This window comes from Lissotriton helveticus, chromosome 6 (assembly GCF_964261635.1).
Source record: "Lissotriton helveticus chromosome 6, aLisHel1.1, whole genome shotgun sequence".
Lineage (NCBI taxonomy): Eukaryota > Metazoa > Chordata > Amphibia > Caudata > Salamandridae > Lissotriton > Lissotriton helveticus.
Genome location: NC_136067.1, coordinates 969,239,472 through 969,261,509, shown reverse-complemented (window position 1 = coordinate 969,261,509; position 22,038 = coordinate 969,239,472). Strand labels below are relative to the sequence as shown.

Sequence of the window (22,038 nt, the reverse complement as noted above, 5' to 3'; positions counted from 1 at the left end):
TTTCAGCTTCACTGGTGTGGTTTACATTTAGGCTAAAAGTGTTGGGCTACAATAACAAAGGGGCTGGCAAGGGAGAGCAAATGTTAACAGGTTAAAAATAAGCACCAATTATTGGACTATTGAGGGCATTCACGACTTTAGATGGTGACTCATGGTATGGCACTGCAAATTTTATCCATGAGTGGCGGTAGTGCATCTGCGCACTTGATTAAGTGACGTTTATGATGGGCACCAAATATAGCCATTTACTAAAGATAAATCTGACGTTTTAGGTCAAAATAGCTTTATTCATGTTCTTGAAAATGATATGTTTTAGTTTAGGGAATTTAGTTTAGTTTTTTTTAAAATCGATGTATTTGGGTACAAAACGTACATTTTCATACACGCATATTCTGGGTAAAACGTTTGGCTTTCCAAATGTATAGTTATAATTAATTTTAATTACTACTTTTGTCTGAAACCATATCCCTATGATTACTGCAATCTGTGTACTGTCAAAACGTGCACACTCTGTAACCTCAGTAATAGCACAGCACACCTTTATGACCATGTAAATTATGTCTAGGTTTGCTGTAGTGCTAGATATGGCAAGATTTGTCATTTTTCTCTTTCTGATCTTGGCCTTTCCAGGGAGAATACCAGTCGCCCCATGCAGGAGAGAAAGTACTTGGTAGGGACAGAATGGAAAATTAAAAGGAAGTGAAATATAGAGGGATAGTTAATTATGTTTTGGTAGGCGGCAGGCAAGGCACGACTGCGTTTTCTGAGCAGATTATATTGACTACAGCTTTTTAGAAGTTTTTATTTAAATTGTGCTGTAAAATGCATCGTTTTACCACCGTGTGTTGAAAACAATCTTGTGCGGGCAAAATTGTAAGCCTCTGGGGCGTCAGGCTTTCTTGATGCATCCAAAATGAAGTTAAAAACATCAACGGCGTCATTTCATATATTATGGATTATTAAAATACCCAATTTTACCCCATAAAAAAATCCTGGGGGTGAGATGAGGCAGACTCCCCCCAACTTCCTTCGAAAGATATGCAGCTGATCTGACTGCTGCGATTGGGAGGAGGCATTACACCTTGCTACTTTAAAGATTCCCAGCCGCCAACAGAGGCTCATGGTTTAAGTTTAGGGCCACCCATGTTTCTGAGAGGTCTCTAAGTATCACATCAGTACAGGACCTACACTTAATAATGCAGTGGTGGATCCTAAGGGTTCTACTCTTGCGGCTGGTCACAACCTTTAAGTCAAGATGCCTTCTATTGGTCACAGGCTTTATGGAAGTGAGAACACACCAAATGCCTAGCTTAGTTGCTTACTGCTTTTATCAGTTTTTTAGCAGTGTAAGAATTTACAGCATTTTCTTGTAAATCCAGTTTCCACCAACCCGTGTTGCCCTGCTTGGAATGCTGCAATAAACAAGGCATCTACGGGCAGTACTGTATGCCTGTGGTGCATAAATAATGTCTCCTGCTTAGTTACACCCATGTCCTCCACTTTTATAAGTTCTTACTGAGCACTGGAAGATGCACGTCATTGCTTTGCTATTGGCCATTCACCGCGAACATTAAGAATACTTATATGTACCAAATTAGTCATAGTTCTTTCCTTTCATTGTTCATACTGGGGTTACTTTTACGAATCGTGATATTTTTCCTTTCTCCAGCTGAGCAATCCATTAAAACAAAATGTTTTCAGTTTTCCAGTCATCGTCCGTGATCACAACCATATTTGTGCAAATGCCACCTTTGGTCCCAGGTCTTTTAACTACAGTAATGGGTCATGTACAACAGCAGTCACAGTAAAACGCCGAGGGACCAGGCTACTGCAGATGCAGACAGGCAAACATGGCGCCCACAGGCCCATACAAGCACAGTAGGGCAAGTAGGACCTTGTTTCTGTTGCCCGTGTCAGCGCAGTATTTCAGATGAGGAGGGTTACTTACCACAAGGTACATCTCATTGAAAAAGCCAACAAAAAACGGAATGGCAAAGCAACCTATCGTTACACACAATACCAAGGCCTTGCAGGCGGCCAACCCAACCAATGGCACCTGCTAGAATTATTATTACTTTTAATGAAGCCGGCCTACACTCTTGAGGTTCCAATCAAATAATCCTTCATTCCCCAATGATGCGATAATCGGGACCCTTCCAAATCTCTGTTTTCTGCGAGGTTCCTAGCGCGTTTCCCAGTTGCATGTTTTTTCTTGTACTTCTGAGCGTCGACTCTGAACTGAAACGCATTCCCCTGGCAATCCAAATTGCTGAGGCAAATTATTGCATTTCTATCTTGGTGGAATGTTCATCCTGTAATGGTGAAATGGCGGGACAATGCCGCCTGTTGATTATAATGGCTCACACTCGCATGTGTTTGACTCGGGGCTCCGCTGGTGCTGAACGGCGCCTCCGCTGGGGTCATTTATCCTGTTTAAACGAAACACGCAACAAATAAATAACGCAGACTAACCCTTCAGCTGCCATTAAGTTGTTGCTCTCTGGCGTTTCTCGGCAGTGCGAACTATTTGTCGCGAGGCTTAAAGTTAACAGCTTCTGTCAAAACAGCGACGTGAGTTATGGCTTCCTCCCGTAGCTTTCTCTCGCACTATACATTTACATTCATGCCACATTAGTTGGTGGTGATGGAGGGGACGGCAGTGAATACCAAATGAAGCAAGGGTGACTTTAAAATGACGGCCTTTAAAACAAGCCTTGGCAAAGCCAATAGGTTTCACCTCTCCGAGTGCTATAGGCATTGTCAATGTAATTGTTCATTAGCTATGTGTTGTAGTGTGGAGTGGAAGTATGTGGGTTGGCCTGGAATCGTTTGAGTGTAGTGGAATGTTGTGGCGTGGATTTGTGACAGTCTCTGCTGAACACATGCAAGTAAAATCTATGTAATACACATATCTAACATTTAAAGAGTTTTATTTTTACTTTACTACTGAGTTTGGTTTGTTTACATTCTAAACCTCAGGCATGGCTTGCGTGTGACAGCAGTGCAGTTGAAAAGCAAAATGCCCAAGGACGGCAGAGGTATTATGAGGAACAGGAAGGAACAGGAAATAGTCTGATATTTGCTTGGAACTTGTGTTATTTTTTAAATTATTAAATTGGTTAAAAAAAGAAAGTAATTGAAGCATTAAGCGGGCTACGTACTAGTGTGATTAGCGTAGTCAATACCACATAATCTCAAAGAAGTGAATTCAAGACCTTCCAAACACAGTATTTTTGCACGCCTGTATAGCATCTTCTCTCTCAATAGACTAACCTTTTAGTTACTAGATGATTCCATGGCCTCAAAGCCACTAACTTCCTGCCCAGAGCTTTCCTTTAACATATTGTGTTACTTGTTCCACTACAGTTAAACCAAGTGAACTAACATGTGATATCAATACCCTGAAAAGGTGTACCCCGGACTGAAGATAATGGTGACATGGAGTTTCTGGTAACCTTAACCATACAAGTTCTGTTCCAATTTCTTACATGCCCCTTGAGATTCCTCAGGATTATGTGGGCAACGTTTTAGATAGAGAGAAGTATTTATGGTTTGTGCTGCTCCCTAGCTGCACACTCTCGCCGGGGGCTGTGTCTTTGTACATAACTGCAGTTATAAGGCCTAAACTGTGGCCTCTAGGCACGTTGCGCCACTAGAATCCTTAAAACGGTCAAACGGCTTTCTAGTGAGCTTTATGAAGTTATGCAAGGAAAGGCACCCCTCTTCCTTTCTATTAATTAGGCATGCACTTCAGCCGCAGTAAATGAGCACGGAAAGCAATGCGCCGCTCTGCCTACAGGGGGCTTCTGCATGGTGCTGTAGGTCATGCAGACATTCAGAGCCACCATTTTCGCCTGCATCGTGGCACAAGTCAGGTTGCACTAGCGTCTCTCTCTCATTGTGCAGGAGCACACTCACAGAGCACGCGAGTCACGTGGGAAGAGAGCAGCTGCAGTGGACGAAGCCACCGCTCCCATCCCTTCACTCCTTGTCTGCAGGAGTTGCCATCTGACGTCACCTCGGCAACTTGCATTATCATACGTGCTGCCTCTGAGCGGTGGAGCACTTCTCACACAGAGAACAGCTTTAGGTTTGTTACATGATCCCCAATTCAGCCCGAAAAAATACTACCTTTTTTTGGAGGGAAACGTGAAATGACACGTCTTCTTCCCCTCAACTTGTCAAACTTCTAATCTCAGTTTCAAGAAGCTTACGAAGACCTTATATTATCGATGTGATTTGGTTTTAACTGTCTTACATTAAAGAAAGAAAAAGTACAATAAACAGCAAGGAAAACAAGCAGCCATGAGTAAGGGGGTGGGGGCATGGATCAGGAGCCCTCTGAAAACAGTGTCTCACATTTGATCTCGGTCTTTGAATACAGCAAATGTGACGAGATAAGAACAAGATTTACAGGCCTGTTTACAAAAACGGACCGGAGCTCGAGCGAGTAAAAACGGGATGTGTGAATTGCCTTTCAACATAGAAAAAAGTAGTTCCTAAAACAGATGCTTAAATGTGACCAGTGGATTGATATAGTAATTGGTCCCTGCTCGGGGAGGGCTAAACACCGGAAGAGGCATGATGCATGCATGCCGATGACCAATAGGGAGAAAGAATAGGAGAGCGACAATTGAGCCATCTGATGGAAAGACTGTGGGCTGCCTAAAGCCTACAAAGTACATACAACATGTCTCGAAAAGGCAGTGCAAGTGCTGTTTAGCTGAGACCTAAAAACATGTTTCCCAGCAAGGCAACATTACAGGACTGCAGTGCATCTCACCATGCATGCTTGTCAGAATCGTTTTCTGGTTCGGTAGGTAGAGAGGTAGAAATGCATCAATTATATACATGTGGCTATATGGCATTAGCACAAAACTCCTTAAAACCACCAAACGTATAGTTCATCTTCCAAAACAGCTGGTTAGGCCAATCTTCCTCTCTGGCATTTTCCCAGTGGCTGGAAGCTAGGAGCTGTTTCAGCGCAATGTGATAACCCCACCGCCACATTCTAGTCGTGGCCTACTGCAATGTGTGCTAGTGTGAACGTTTAACTGGTTGCGAAAACATGTCCCACACACTTGGTCTATCTGTCCAAAAAGGGTGCACAATCAACATCTCGATGAATCCTGGTGTTTGCTCAAAGCGGGCATGGTGAAGTGTTCCAATACAACCGATGCAGCTCAGTTTGTCTTCAGTGAATATTTTGTCAACTGCATGACCATCTTAGACTTGCATCATCCTTTTTATCTTCATGCTGGTTCTCCATACTGTAGGGTTCCCATAATTCTGTAAGGAGTGGCGGTGGAATCTTGGTTACAACATGTTGACCTTTTGATATTGGAACAAGGCTTCATGAAGAATAAAATTAAGATCTAACTCTAAATTGGCTGTGCGGTTGAGAATTTGTTTCCTGAAGATATCAGCAGTTATGAGGAATATATTTTATCTTGCCCTTTTACAAAAAGATGCATTTTCAACATTTCTTTTTTCTTTTGGGGTTTTGCAAGTACTGCAAAAATGTGCCTTTACCTTTTAATATGAGAATATGTGAGAACTGGCAGCGACCCATACAAAGTGATAAAAAAGTGATGAGTGGTATGCTGCAATTAAGCTCAGCCATTGGTAATTACACTGGACCACATTCAAGTCGATTGTAATTTAAAGACGGGGACTGTGTCCAAGCCGGCCTTACTCCTGCTTCAATATTTCATCCGGAACTGTAAGTCCACGTACCTTCTGAAAGGGAACATTAGCAATCGCAGATTGATGGCCATCCTCAGTGAAGTGTAGCCTGTATCTATTTGGGATACAGAGCGTCTTTTTTTTTCTTTTTTCAAGGATCTGAATCGGGCTCCAGTAGATTACTCAAAGGTAGAGCACAGACTCTTGAGCATAAGCCACTCTTTAGATGTGAGAGAGATAAGTAATAAAAAGTAATACAATTTCACATAGTTAAAATACATTTCTAGCAAGTCAACTAGTATAAATGCAAAGTCAATGGTTTTTACTTATTACTTTACCTATAATGTTGAATCAGTCAGCCAGTGTTCTGAAAACTGAGGATAAGTGGCCATAAAGAATGATGAAAAAGATACAGAACGGCAGTAATTGTTTGTATGGTTGAGTTCCACATTTTAGTTCCTTACAGCTTCAGCATTAATAATCTTTGCCCGAGACCTTACTCAACTGGAGTAGCTGGCATTGCTATAGAAGAGCTGAGTTTGAGCTTCCACTTAGCAGCCAGCCAGGGCACTGCAACAGCAAAGACCTAACGGGTAGCGTTTCAGGTTGTACCCTGGTCTGGAGAAATTTAAGAGCATTGTCATAAAGAAATGATGCAGCACGGCGCTGCAACCTATTTTGCAGCGTCACACTGCATCATTTCAAATACGCTGGGATGCGTCGTGTTCATAAGAATATGGCACACCCCTGTGTTTTCCCTTGCTCTGGCACTAAAAAAGCTGCCAACACAGACCAGCTTGCACCATTGTGCAAGGGTGGATGCATTTCAGGAATGATTGTTTATGTGCAGTAAGGAACACTTTCCTGCAAATGAACAATCATTAAAGGCGATTTGCTCATTCTTTGTGTGCTGCAGACTGTGCTGCAGAATGCAGCGCACATAGAGCAAAAAATGAGGAGAAATAAAAGTGTTTCTCCTCGTTGCGCCAATCTAGAGCCTGCTTTTCAGTGGTGTTAATTTTTAGCGCTGCCTCAGATTGACAGATCCTTGTAAATCTGGGGCAGCATCCAAAAGTAATGGGTGTTGCGGTGGAATGCCCACAGCAACACCCATTGCACGCCTCTTTCACGCAGATACATGCATGAAAGGGTACGATATTTACAAGTGGGGAAACAACCATCACAACGCAACTTTCACAACGCACTCCCATTACAACGAAACTTACAACGCAAGAACCATTACAACGCATGCTATTACAACGCATGCCATTACAGCGCAGATGCTATTACAACGCATGCCATTACAATGTAAGTATTGGTAAGTATTTAATTTAAATATTAATCTTTTAATTTAATAAAATGTATTTAATTTTAAACTTTTAAATATTTTTATTTGTAATTTAATATTTTTTTAAATATAAATTAATGTATTTTAAATAATTATAATATTTTAATTACATTTAATATTTTTTAAACTATAATTTAATTTACTTAAATAAATAATTTTTAATATTTTAATTACATTTAATTTTAATGTAATTTATTAAAATGAAACCCCTTGGAGTTAGAATAGTAATTTTAACCCCTACACTATCCAACACTTACCCTACTATTACACCCCCCTGGAGTTAGAATAGTTATTTTAACCCCTACACTATCCAAAACTTACCCTACTATTACACCCCCGTGGAGTTAGAATAGTAATTTTAACCCCTACACTATCCAACATTTACCCTACTATTACACCCCCGGGAGTTAGAATAGTAATTTTAACCCCTACACTATCCACCATTTACCCTACTATTACACCCCCTGTGGAGTTAGAATAGTAATTTTAACCCCTACACTATCCAACATTTACCCTACTATTACACCCCCCTGGAGTTAGAATAGTAATTTTAACCCCTACACTATCCAACATTTACCCTACTATTACACCCCCAAGGAGTTAGAATAGTAAATTAAAATATTTTAATTAAATTTAAAAATTAAATTAAATGAATTAATAATTATTGTAATTTAATTATAATAAAATTAATATTAATAAAATTAAATACTTAACTATACTTACGTTGTAATGGCATGCGTTGTAATAGCATCTGCATTGTAATAGCATCTGCGTTGTAATGGCATGCGTTGTAATAGCATGCGTTGTAATGGATTTTGCGTTGTAAAAGTTGCGTTGTGATGGCATGCGTTGTGAATGTATACGTTGTAACGTCATACATTCTACAAGTGCCATTCAGCCATGCTAATTGGCTTGGCACCGCTTTTAAAATATGGATCAGGCCCAACCCAAGCAGCCCTTTTAATGTTGACGGCCGCCCTGCTGCTTCTGTTACAGGGGGGGGGCAATTTAGGAGCACGGCTGCAAAACTGGCCCCCAGTAACGAAAATGACCCCCACCACTTCAGAATTGGCCCCTAACCTTGCAGCTTCCTAGGGAAACGCCTGATGCCGGCACCGGCCAGTCCGGCCGTGGACAGGGCATTGTGCCACCAGTGTCATAAAAAGTGACGCTCCAGTGGCTCAGTGTACTTGTAAATATGCTGCTTAGTTCGGGAAGTACTGAATAGTAAGAATTACAGCTGGAGCCGTACTTTATGCATCGCACCTGTGGAAGTTCTTCTTGCCGTACTTTGCTCTAAAGTCTAGAGGAACATGCAAGAATGAAGTCCCAGGGCTGTAACACCGGCTCCCGGGGGGGCCCCTGAGCTTGCAGGGGGGCCCTCGGGCCTGAGAGCTCTGGATTAATTCCGGAGCGGGGGCCCTCTGTGTACCTTGCATGGAGGCCCCCTCTACGTTCGTTACGCCACTGTGAAGTCCAACAGAAGCTCTGCTCGGGGAGCCTTAAGTGGACATAGATTGATGATTTTTGCCATTGGACTTAGATAGCCGAATATAGGTTTGTTGGCCTCTGCGCTTCCTTTATTTTTGGCAATTGCACATGCACCTGGTGAATAGTAAAGCTGCTTCAAATAAAGTTCACCCTTAAACAGGATTTCTGATGCATTAAAACTGTCATTCTTTGGTAATTCTCAAGTACTGCTTCACCTTCTTGTATCTCATCATCATATATAGTTTATTTTGGAAAATAAAGTTCCAAACTGAATTACTGAAATAAACCACTAGCCGTTTGGTCGGAGGTATTGCAGGGGCAAGCCCTCCTTGATGGAATTAAGATTTCCACAGCACTTGGTTTTGATTGAGCGATGTTTAGAAAATGATTTGCCGTACTTACTCGCCAATACTAAAGTGTACTTGCCTTCTTTCCTTCTCACCTTGTTTTCCACCAGTGTTCAGCGTGGATTGTAGCACAGTGGAGTGCCCCCCAGTCCAGCAAGTTGTGTGCCCGGTGGATAGCTATGAAACCCAAGTCAGGCTGACGGCTGATGGGTGCTGCACCCTCCCAACAAGGTATGTCTATCCTTCCCGCTCCATGCGCACTCTGAAAATCATTTCTTTCTTATTGTGAAGTGGACTCAGGAGTGCAGTCTTCTATTTGGTGCTTTCACTGTTACACCGAGTACATGAATTTTCTCACCTCTCTATTCCACTGCACTTTGTCATCCTACTATACTCTGTACCACTCTACTCTGTACCACTCTACTCTGCACCACTACTCACTGTACATAACTCTACTCTGCCCTATAGTGCTCTGGCCACTGTACTCTGCTCCAGTGCATTCTATGCCACTCTACTCTATTCTGCACCACTGCACTCTACAGCACTCTAATCCATTTACTCTGCACCGCTCTACTCCCTGCCCTCGACTGCACTATACACCACTGTACTCTGCCACTGCACTCTACTCTAAGCCACTACACTCTACCTACTCTAAGCCACTACACTCAACCGTGCATCACTTTACTTCACTGCACCCTACACGTCTACTCTGCGCCACTGTACTCTATGCCACTGCAATTCACACCACTGCACTGTCTCTGCACTCTACTCTATGCCACTGCACTCTATGCTGCTGCACTTCACACATTGTATGCAACTGCACTCTTCTCTGTCCCACTGTACTCTACTCTGCACCACTGAACTCTATGCCGCAGCACTTCATGCCACTGCGTCTGTGCCACTTTACACTACTGCACTCTATGCCAGTCTGCTCTACACTGATCTCTTCCACTGCACTCTACCCCAGTGCACTATATGCCACTCTATTCTGCACCACTCTACTTTGTGCTACTGCACTGCACTCTGTGCCCTTCCACTCTTTGTCCCGCTACTCTATGCCACTCCACGCAGTGCTTCTCTACATCACTCTACCCCACTCATCGCCGCTCTGCTGTGCCCCGCCCCGCTCTGCCCCGCCCCGCTCTGCTGTGACCCGCTCTGCTGTGACCCGCTCTGCTGTGACCCGCTCTGCTGTGCCCCGCTCTGCTGTGCCCCGCTCTGCTGTGCCCCGCTCTGCTGTGCCCTGCTCTGCTGTGCCCTGCTCTGCTGTACCCCGCCCGCTCTGCCCCACCCAACCCATCTCTGCTGGACCATGCTGTACTCCACTCTGCTGTATTCCACACCACTTTGTGCTGCTCCACTATACATCATTCCACAACGCTCTACTTCATGCCACTACAGTCCACTCCACACCACTCAACTCCACTCTGTCAACCTACTTTATACCACTCTATGCCGCTCTACACCACACCACTCTACTTAATGCCACTCCACGCCACTATATGCCTGTCTACTCCATTCTTTGCCAGTTTGTCAAGCCACTCCTATGTACTCCACACCACTCTGCTGTACAACATCGCTAAAAGACATTAGCAAAGCCAATAAGTCTTGCATAGGCAAAACATATTTGCTTTACCAATGCTTGTTACACGCTTTGACACTATCTGGGCAAATGTTTCACCTCAGTAGTATCAATTTTCACCCAAATATTCATTGTGAGAACCAGGGCTTGTTTAGACGAATAGCGACCCGACTGATGATCCAGCATTGAGATAAATGTTTATAAAGCGTAGGATACCCTTGTAGGGTAATTCTAAACTCAAGGGGTACACCGTTCGACCCCGAACTGTGCACTTTATTGTTAGAGATTACAATGGGAAGTTGTGCAATGTTTTTTTTATTATATTTTCTCTTTGCCTTATAATTTTATGGAATCATGTTTTTAATGTATTTTGGATGCTTGCAACTTTTATGGTTTTCTCTATGTGAAACCGAATAAAGTTTATTTGATTTGATTTGCACCCAAATAGAGCAATAAACAATAGAAGGGTGACCAGTCAACCTTTGCAAAAGGCCTTCCACTGTGTGCCAACACTTGATGCTGTGTTTGTAGTAACTATTGTTTTGCAGCATGAATCCTTTTCTGGATTCACATGCTGTGCATTATTCCATCATCTAGTGGTTAGGTCCAGAATTGTTGGTTTTTCCTCCGTTGAGAGCACTGTCGACCTCCATATGGTGGTATGCCCGTCCCCTGTGTGACGTCAGACAGCACCCCGGAAGTTCCTATTCGTAGTCACCATCTTCAGATTTCTTTCCCGCCATTGGGTCTGGAATATCTGCTAATAATGCAAGACAGGAGAGTATACCACCCGGAGCCAACGACACTCAGCCTAGCAGGCTGACTCCTGAATATCTAGAGTTTTGGCATCTACAGTTTCTACCCAGGATGATGGACATCCTTAAATAATAAAGGAAAGCAAACCTAAGGAGATGTTATGCTAGAAAATGGAGCAGATACATTCAGTGGTGCACAGATAACAATAAAATGGAGACCATGACAGAGTAGGAAACTATATTAACATAGCTCACTCACCTGTTAAATAGTGAGTAAACCTATGCATTGTTAAAGGTACACCTGGCAGTAATAGTAGCCTATGCTAGGGATACTTCAGGTAACCGCTTCTTCACATCCCCATTGGTGAAGAGATTCTTGAAAGGTTCTAAGAGAGTGGCACCACCGAGATCGGTTTCAGCGCAATTGTGGAACTTAAACACTGTCCTAATGCAGTTATTGACAGACCCTTTTGCACCTATACACAAAACAGATCTAAAGTCACTCACTTTTAAGACAGCCTTTCTGATTGCACTCACACCTCTAGGCAGAATGAGTGAGCTGCAAGTGCTAGCAATACAGAAACAATACCTACAAATACACTGGGACGAGGTGGTTCTCAGTACCAACCCACATTTTCTGCGCAAGTTGGTGACTCACTTTCATGTCAACCAAACAAACGGCTATCAACTTTCTTCAAAGGACCCAAAACACAGATGGAAAGAGCCCTACACATGTTGAATGTAAGGAGGGCTTTAATGTACTATCTGCAAGAAACTGAGTTTTGTAAAGGAAACCAGAGGCTTGTCTCCTTTGCCAAAGGAAGTAAAGGTTCCCCAGTAACTAAAGAAACAATCTCAATATGGTTAGTAGAAACGATACACTTATTATTCCTCGGCGGGGATGACACGGTCCACACATCCCAGATCTCACTCAACTAGGTAAAAAGGTGCAACACTATCGTTCTTAGCGAACATTCTCATTGCCGAAGTTTGTTCAGCAGCAACTTGGGCATCACCACACACCTTTACAAAATATTGTGTGGACATTCATAAGAACAAGAAAGCACAGCTTGCTAACACTTCCTTGTTTCAGGCCAACCAACCCAAGGGAAAGTATACCGCTATATAATCAAATGCACAGGATGTGATTCCAGAAAAGGATTCATGCTGCAAAACGAAATGGTTACTTACCAGTAGAAGTAGTTTTGCAGCTTGAAGAGTTTTCTGGATTCACATGCGACCCACCCGCTTCCCCAGAAATGGGAGATGATGCAACCAGGTGGAGGAGGGGAAAAAAAAGAGAAGAGGAAGTATACCAGAAACGGAAAGAAAAAAGATTCTAAAGCTGGTGACTATGCAGAGAAACTGCCGGGGCACCATCTGACATCACACAGGGGATGACCATACCTCCAAATCTACGACACCCACAATCGAGGGGGGGAAAAAATCTGGATCCAACAACTAGATGATGGAATAATGCACAGCATGTAAATCCCAAAAACTCTTCAAGCTGCAAATCTACTCATTTTGTTCCATTTAAGGTAGAAGCATTTTTTGTTAAAATCTGCATATTATGCAGCAGAGGTTGAACTATGTGGCAAATGCGGCAAATCCATAACTGCGAAAAGAAAACGAGGCTGCAAAATCGCAAATTTCCCGTGGCCCTGGTGTTGGTTCATTTTTACATAGCACTTCATATCACACACTGCTGTTTCAAAGTGCTGTTTCAAATTGCTGTTTAGAATAAATGTTTCTATTAATACATTTCATGATATTAAATTTACCGACCCTCGTCAGATGGAAGGCTTATTAAGTCGGCCTTTCTGGGATTCGGACTACAGACTGGTAGCTAGCTCACAGATATCTTGGTGGCGAGGTTTTAACTCACTGAGCCTTTTAACCATCCTACATATCAAAGAAGTATGAACAGCGAAGAAGTCAGTATAACGAGATACAGGAAAATATAAGGACTGTGCCCTGTAATTTTCTTTCAAAGTTTGTTGCACTAATGAGGGCTAAAATTTCTTATCCCACTCCCTACATTTCCAGGGTCAGGTCCAAAGCTGTCTTTCAGATTTATAATGATCCAAAGAACACCTTGCTACTTTGAAAGCACTTCACAAAGGGCTCCTTTCCAGCACATCCTCAAAAGAGATCCCTGTGAATGCCGGCGTAAAGTGAGAAATGGTGCTTATTCACTGCTCTGTGCAGTCGTTTGGCTCCAAGTGTCAGTGAGCGCTGGTGAGCTTTGTACACGAGCACAGACTTCAGGCAACAGTCTGAAAAGTATTACCCAGATGTAGAATAAAAACTGCACAGCAGGGTGGCAGCATTAAATGTAAATTGGAAAGGATTATTTGTGCCAGTATACTAAGGTATTTCTGTTTTCTGACCATTATAATGTCCACAGTGCACCAAGATCATGTAATAGGGTGACATTGCTCCCAGTGGGAGTATAAAGGGCAAGTCTTTCCAGCAATGAGACTGAAAAATGACATTTTGACCATTCCCATTCATCTATGACACTATGACTTTTTAGGTCTGGTGTTAGCCAAGACCTTTTGATGTGATTAAAATTATATATATATAATATACTTACTTATTGGGGTTTTCAGGCAGTCCTCTACATCCACTGAACTGTTAATGTCATTTTACTTTTCTTCGGCCCACTACAGCATGGGCAGTGGATCAGCCCGCTTCAGCCATTGGCTAACTTCACTATGAGTGCAGCATTCTACCCTTCTCAGAAGGACTATATTGATATCGAAAGTAATTGGGTAGCTCTCTTCTGTGCCAGAGACTACTATGACAATGTGTTATTTTTGAGACCCAAAAATATTTTTTGCTTTTAACCATTTTCTGGGAGGGTGGAAGAGGAAGCCTGGCAGCTTTCCCATCAATAATTTGCAAAAGCTATGACAAGCAAAGAAAAAACAAGCACTGACAACGGCAAAGGGATAGCAGCTGATGGCCAGATTGTATTGCCTTTACCAGTGCTTCTTTCCAAATGCAGTTTGCGTTTGTATCCTCTGTTAAGCAAACTCATGGCTCCTTAAGTTGTTTCCATGGCCTCGTTACTTGCTCCTTTGTTATCTTTCAAATGTTTTGGAATGGTTCACTCATTGAATTGCTGCAGCAGCTCGACTTATATCTTGCTATAAGGAACTTTTCCAGCAGCCGCCATTGTCTGTGCAGGTATGCAGTTCTGAAAAACGCTTACTAATTGCAATGCTTGTAAAGCCACACAGAAAAAACTTTGCATTAGAAAAACTCACGTTTCTGCAGCAGTATCCATTTATGATTGCACTCAGACCTCCTGCATAGGGATTGAATCTGTAGATAATTTAGCAACCACCACTTACACAAAAAGCATGAAGCCTAATGCCTGTATATACAAGATTATCTGAATTTGATTTGATATTCCCAAATGCAAAGGCACTTGAACACTAAAAAGTAAGGATCACATTTTCTCTGGTTTGATGGTCATGCCAAAGCACTTCTGGTTGCATTTGACCAAGAGAGAACCTCACAGCATGGAAGAAGCAAATGGAACAGCAGCCTGTGCTCCATCTGTTTCATTTCACCGAATAGAGATGATTAGCCTCCAGTGCTTGTTAAATGTGTATACCGAGGCGATAGGAGGTGTGTGTGAGGAGGTCAAACTACATGGTAGAATCTGTATTAATCAGGTGCTCGCCACATGTTTTCAACAAACCTCTATTCTAGTTCTTTATGCAAGGGTACCCGTGAGCTCAAAGATCACTCACTTTTGACAAGGCCATTGGCCTTTGGCCAGAGAGGGGTGCTCTTTTGATGTTTCACATTAAGACGACCAAAGAAATCTTTGGATTCTCAACTGTTGAAAGGTGGGCAGTTGTCAAACTTTAAAATCGCAGGAACACCCCAGATTGAGAAGATACCATCTAATCTCTCAATGACACGTTCTTGAAATGTTACCTGCTTCTTCAATTGCATCAGTTAAATGATGAGATGGGAGATCTTCGATCAATTGAAAACGGGAATATTCATTTACTATCACCATCAAGTGATGTCCGTTGTTAAGAGGACCGAAGAAGTCCACTGCAATTCTTTCAGATGCATGCATTGGGAACTCTGACATGTTTAAGGGGTGTTGAGTGGTTTTCGATGACAAGCGGTTGCATGGATGACAGACCGTAAAAAAATGTTACCCTCTCGGTGAGACGTAGAAACCAGACTAGGTCTTCGAGAATGCATTTGGTGACAACAATTCCACAAAGTTCTTCATGGGCCACTTCAATTATCTGCTGTTGCAGACTTTTCAGAATGACAATTCTTGACCCTTGTAGAATAATATGGTCCAGAGTAACAGATAGTTAATCTTTGACATTCTTAAACTTTTGATATTCTCTGTTGCTGGTAAGATGTTGAAGGTGCTAGTACCAAGACTGATGTGTAATAATGTCTTTCAGTTTCAGCATGCCATGATCCTGACTTGTGGCAGTGACAATTTGTTCTAAAGAAATGGCAACTTGAGTGCTTGATTCCACTATTATATAAGCTTCAGCCGTCTTGGAATTGGAGCGAAGGCATTGTAGAGGCACTCGTGAAAAATATTCAGCAGAGCTCTGATTTTTCCCTGGACGTTGCAAAATGGTGTAGTTGTACTCTTGCAATGGTAGACCCCAATGTTCAATGTGAGGAGGCATTTCTACTTTTGGATTCCCAAAGATAGTCAATAATGCTTGATGATTGGTCACAAACATGAACGACTTTCCTAACAAGAACACATGGAAATATTCACAAACCGAACCAATTGCCAAGCTTTCTTTTTCAGGTTGTGAGTAAGCACGTTCAGTTTGGGACAAACTTTGGCTGGTGTATGCCACAAAACATCTTCAAGCATTTGGATGTCTGCCTTGCTATGCAAGGATGGCACCCAACCCGACTGGGCTAGCGTCAACAAGAATCTCAGTATGAAGCTTTGGCTCAAAATATGTAATTTCAGTAGTGTTCTCAATAGCTTGCTTGATTTTTATGGAAGATTTGCTCGCATTCATGTGACCGAAGAAAATAAATATTTCTTTTAGTCAAGTCTCTTAATTGCGCACTGACAGTGGTAAAGTCTTGTACATATCTAGAGAAAAGCTGGCAACGCCCAGAAAGGAACGTAACATGGAAGCATCTTGTTGGGGACTGGCAGATGACAGTGCTTGCACTTTAGCCATATTGGGTGTCATGCCCGGATCAAAAAAGATAAGGCCAAAGAATTTAAACTTTTTCTCATGGAACTCACATTTCTTGGCATTCAAAGTTAAACCAGCATCAGTGAGCAACCAACACAATCGCATGAGAAATTTGTCATGCTCCTTCTGTGTAGCTCTGAAAACCAATATGTCATCATTGTAATTGAAAGCATTTATGACAGGCTGTATAATACATAGAATTACATCTTGGAATAGCTCTGCAGCTGGATCATACACCAACCCAGATTCTCCTGTAACGGAACAGACCAATATGTGTAGAAAAGGGTTTAATGCACCTGTAATTCTCCCTGAGTTCCAACTAATGATATCCTTTATTAAGATCCAGGCGAGAGAATACCTTTGCACCATTCAATTGTGTTATGTCAGCAATGTGTGGACCTGGATGTCTTTCTCTTTCAGTGGCCTTGTTCGCTTGACACATATCCACGCAGATACTTATAGCTCTTTCACTGTCCTTTTTGGTACTACCATTATGATGGAAACCCATGGAGTTGGACCAGTAGAACGCTCAATGATCTTGTGCTTGAGTAAAGATTCAAGTTCCTTTTCAACAGCTTCCTGTAAGTATAAAAGGCAATTCGTCTGTGTCTGTGAGCAGTAGGATGGACGTCCTCCTTAATGTGTGATTGGACTTTTATACTCTTGAGTTTTCCCAACCCATGAATTCAACAAAAGGAATTGACTTACTATTTCGTGATGAGCATTCATGTTATAGTTCATGGATATCAGCCGCTGTGTTGCAGCAAACAGGTGCTTTATGCCGTACCTTTAAGTACATAATTGGGTGCTTATACTTCTCTTTTCACATGCTTCATCATTGCCACAAATGAGTCTTGACTTTTTAGTGGTGTTGAGCAGTTTTACGGACCACTGCAAACTCTATGGAGGTTACTTATCCATTATCTCATCGCCAGTTGTAGTGTCCTCCCCAGCCCAAATCTTCGCCAATGACTATGCCACACATGGAGCTTTGTAAATCACGCCTATATTCTTCTGCATGTAAAGTATATTAAAATGAAATACGCTTTATATACCGATAGCAAAGCAAAGATCAGATATGCTAACGATGCATTAAAATTTGATGTAAAAACTGGTCCTTTTGAGATTCAGTAACTTGGTTTCACACAAAAAGACAACATGCAATCTCTTCAGTGCCAGCTAGGCTCTTTTTCCTCTTTACCATTTTCTGGGTTCTTCCAGTCTATCCTCCCCAAAGGAAAATATGTCTGTGATTGTTGTACATATCAGCCATCAAACTCACAGTTCCCTATTGTCTTACACTATATCTTAGTCACTTTTAGTCTTTAGTGGATTGGTCTGCTCTTGTTGCGTGTGGATGGGGCTGTAGTGCTTCCTCTTTTCTGAGACCTTTGGCAACATGTTAAGCATGCAGGAACACTGTTCGATGAAGAAGGCAACATGGCTCATGTCCAGGCGAGAGGAAGGCCACTCTCTACCAGTGCTGCTTGGATCCAGGCAGATGCTCAGTGGTTGCTCTTCCTCAGGACAAAACACAAGCCATCCACCCAAAGTACAGAGTCCTCCCTGGTTTCAGTGATGCACCAGAGGAAGGCAGTAAAAGACCACCGATTTGGGTATGGGATCTTGGATTAGAGCCCACTTTCTTGTGATGCGTTGGTTTTGGTTGAGGTATTTGCTTGCATATGGTCTGCATTCCTCAGATGCCCATCCATGCACATATGCTATAGATTCTAGTCACGCTATAGGAGCAATAGGGTTTCAATTGTTAACAACACAGGCTTGCACTGTGTATCCCTTCCTGAATTGCAGTGATCTGTGTTCCACTGCTCCTGCCACAGCTCCTTGCATTCATCCTTTTCAAGGCAACTTCTTCTTTGTGCAAGGACACCTCCGGCATCCCTCCGTAGCAGGCAGCTCCTTTCCTCAAGAAAGGACTCATGCATCATCTCCTTGGAGATTTGCAGAATGTTCAGGTTTCTGTTCCCAAACCTGACAAAGGGGAGTTTGCAGGTAGTGATTCCAGCCCTGGAACACAGAGGAGTTTCTCAGTTGATACTGCTGTGGGACCCTGAGTGTCTGTTAAAGAAATCTTAGCACACCAGCTGATAGTTTCTGCCCTGTACATACACTAAGTGTTCTGGCAGAGTTTGTATCATCAACAAGTCCAGTCTGAGATCAGTTTCAGGCTATTTCTAACATTATCATATTCCTCCCAGTCTGGTCTAACCACCGTCTTCGTCCTAAAGTGTCTGCAGGATGATGGAGTAGAGTTTGGAGTCTCCTGTCACAGAGGACCAAATAAAAAGCAACATACTGTTCGAGGCATGTGGGCTGCTGACATTCATATCTGTGCATAGATCGCCGCCTAGTGTTGGGTCCGGATGATTGCACATTGTTGTCCTGGAAGAGTCTTCGACGTATCACGAGATAGGTGGCTCCTCCCCTGGACTACAGTGCGCATGGGCCTCCTCTCCATCCTTAGATTGTTTTTTTCCGCCATTGGGTTCGGATGTGATTTCCAACTCGGAGTTCGGAATCGATAAAAACTTTTTTAAAAGGCCTTCGGGGTCGTCGGTATAGTTATTCGATCGGTGACTACAACCTTCTTTCTGGTCTTTTCTACTCACAGCGTCGAATCGGGCCACGCGGCCTTCCTTCGACACCAGGGGCCTTTCGTCGATGAAACGAAGACCGTTCAAAAGATGCCCCAATTGTAACTCTAAATTCCCACACATAAACACCCTGTGTGTAACAAGTGTTTATCACCTGAACACAATGAAGCCGACTGCTTAGCATGTGCCCAGTTTAGTTCGAAGAAATCTCTTCGGGTTCGAAGAGCAGCGAGGCAGACGATGCAGAAGCCAGCGCCTGACCCGGAGAACATCTTTGAAGACGACAAAGAGGTCGTCGAAGCTGAAGACTCAGACCAGCAGTCGGAGCAAGGGTCGGAACATGACTCCAACTACTACATCGACGAAGAAGACGACATCGTCGAGGTAGGGGACGACGATCAAGGGATCGGAGCCGTCGAGGACGACTCCGGCGAGGACATGGGGCCATCCGTAAGTACGGCGCCCAGTACATATAATGAAACGCTTCAAACGGCTTAGGTCGAGGCATCGCCGGAAGGCCTTAGCCAAGATCAAAACATCGATTCTATAGCCCCACAAGTCTGTCCGGCTAAGAGTGTAAGGCAAGAGCCATCGGTGCAACATTACCATTCACTGGTAATATCGAAACCAAAAGCTCCTGAAGCAAAACAGAAACCGAAACTAATCGAGTTCCCACTCTTCGGACCGAAGGACGCAAATCCATCGGCGCCAACCAAACATAAAATGGCCGCCGAGAGGGAAGCGGCGCATATCAGGGCTGTCGAGCCGAGAGCCAGTACGCCCAGGGACATGCCAAGCTAAAGGCCGTCGAACCGACGAGATCGACGCCAAGCAACGCAAACAAAGGACTACTGCAGAAGATGGTTGTCGAATCTAAACAAAAAGTCGACAAGCCAAAGACGTTGCAAACAAAAACACTCGAGCCGAAAACAAGGGTCGAGGCCAAGGGATCAATCGAGCCAAGGCAACATATCGCTCCGAGGACAACACCAAGCACAAAAGTGGTTCTCGACCAAACAAAAACAGTCGGGTCGATACAAATCACAGCATAGAAAAAAGTCGTGCAGCCGAAAACGACTGTCGAAGCACAAAAGACCCTCGGACCGATAAAATTCGGACTTCCGGTGCACGTGCAAAAGAGATCGGTCGAACCAACAACGGAGATCGAACCGACACAATAAAAAACGGCTCTACAAAGGAGAAGAGCTCAAGCACATGAAGAGCAAGAGCCCTCAGCAGAAGAACAGTCCAAACTGTATGTGGACCCAGATACTGGCACAATTACCCTATTAAAAAGGAAAATCAGACCAGACACTACTGCTGAACACTACAAAATACCACTCAAAAAGAAAAGAGACTCTTATACATATCCAACTCTCTTTGAGCCTATCAGACCACAGGTGCAACAAACCTATACATACTCACCCTCACACACCAATGAGGATGTGGAATATGATGACAGTGAACTGTATAATTATCCAGTGGACAATGAGGATAACCAACATCAAACATGGACTGATGCTGTAGATCCTGCAGACTCTCAGCCCACGCAAGACAGTAATGCGTACCCTGTAAAAACTTCACCTACAGAGGACACAACAGCCTTCAATGCATTAATTGAAAGAGCGGCATACAACCACCATGTGGAAATGCATGCGGACCCCATTGAAGAAGACTTCCTTTTTGACACTTTCAACACCTCTGAAAGATCTGTCAAAACATTGCCAATGTTGAAAGGGGTGCTCAAACACGCTGGGGACATATTTAAAGAAACTACTAGGGCAAGAGTCATTAACCCCAGGATAGAAAAGAAATACAGGCCAGCACCAGGGGACCCTACATATATTAGGGGGCAGCTGCCCTTAGACTCCTTGGTAGTATCCAATGCACGCAAACGTGCTAATTCTCAAACCACTGGCGAAGCTCTACCTCCAGACAAAGAGTCGAAAATTGTGGAAGCTTCTGGCAAAAGAGTAGCGGCTCAAGCAGCTAACATATGGAGAATTTCAAACACTCAAGCCCTGTTAGCTAGGTATGACAGGGCACACTACGACACACTTGAACACCTTCTCCAACATCTACCTGACCGTTATAAAGAACAGGCAGAATTCCTAATACAGGAGGGAAAGTTAATATCCAACGCCTCCATCAAATGCGCGCTAGACGCTGCAGACACAGCAGCCAGGGCTATCAATACCAGTGTCATGCTCATGCGCCATGCGTGGCTACGCATCTCTGGCTTTAAAAATGAGGTTCAGAGCTCTTTACTTAATCAGCCAGTGAATCCCGATTATTTGTTTGGGCCTAATGTTGACACAATATTAGACAAAATGAAGAAAGATACCGACACAGTCAAGTCTATGGGAGCCTTGCAGTCACAACAATACAGAGGCGGCTCCTTTCGTCGCTCCGGCAACAGAGGAGCTGCAAGTGGAGGCTCAGCGCAGCAAACCTCATACAACAAAGGGAACACGCAGAAACACCTACAACAAAAACAGTAGAGGTGGATACCGTGGCAATAACAGCAAGGGTAGAGGACGAGGGAATAACACCACCAGGTCCTCTACCAATACCAAACAGTGACTTCTTGTCACTGCCCCCAGACCATGTAACACCGGTCGGGGGAAGATTACAGCAGTTCCTACAAGTCTGGGAAAACATCACTACAGACAAGTGGGTAAGGCAAATTATCCAGCATGGCTATCGCCTAGAATTAATCTCCACACCTCCCAACATACCCCCAAAACACCGTCCTATGTCCGCAGAACACCTACACTTATTGCAGCAGGAGGTCATCCGCATGCTACAAAAGGGGGCCATAGAACCAGTACCCTTAGAACACCAGGGCACGGGAGTGTATTCACTATACTTCCTAATCCCCAAAAAGAACGGGTCTCTCAGGCCAATCTTGGACCTCAGGCCCTTAACACCTTCACCGCTTCAGGAGATTTTTCCCCTGTGCTGAAGATTGATATTTCCCATTGTTCATG

General features: G+C 43.4%; 1 protein-coding gene across 1 annotated transcript in view; it reads left to right on the top strand.

Moving 5' to 3' along the window:
• The window catches only part of CRIM1 (cysteine rich transmembrane BMP regulator 1), a 937,771-nt gene that overhangs the window by 361,135 nt on the left and 554,598 nt on the right, over positions 1-22,038 (top strand). Inside the window, exon 4 of the mRNA XM_078648622.1 lies at positions 8,982-9,102. Coding sequence (XP_078504748.1) covers positions 8,982-9,102 — 121 coding nt within the window. The remainder of the gene's footprint in view (positions 1-8,981; positions 9,103-22,038) is intronic.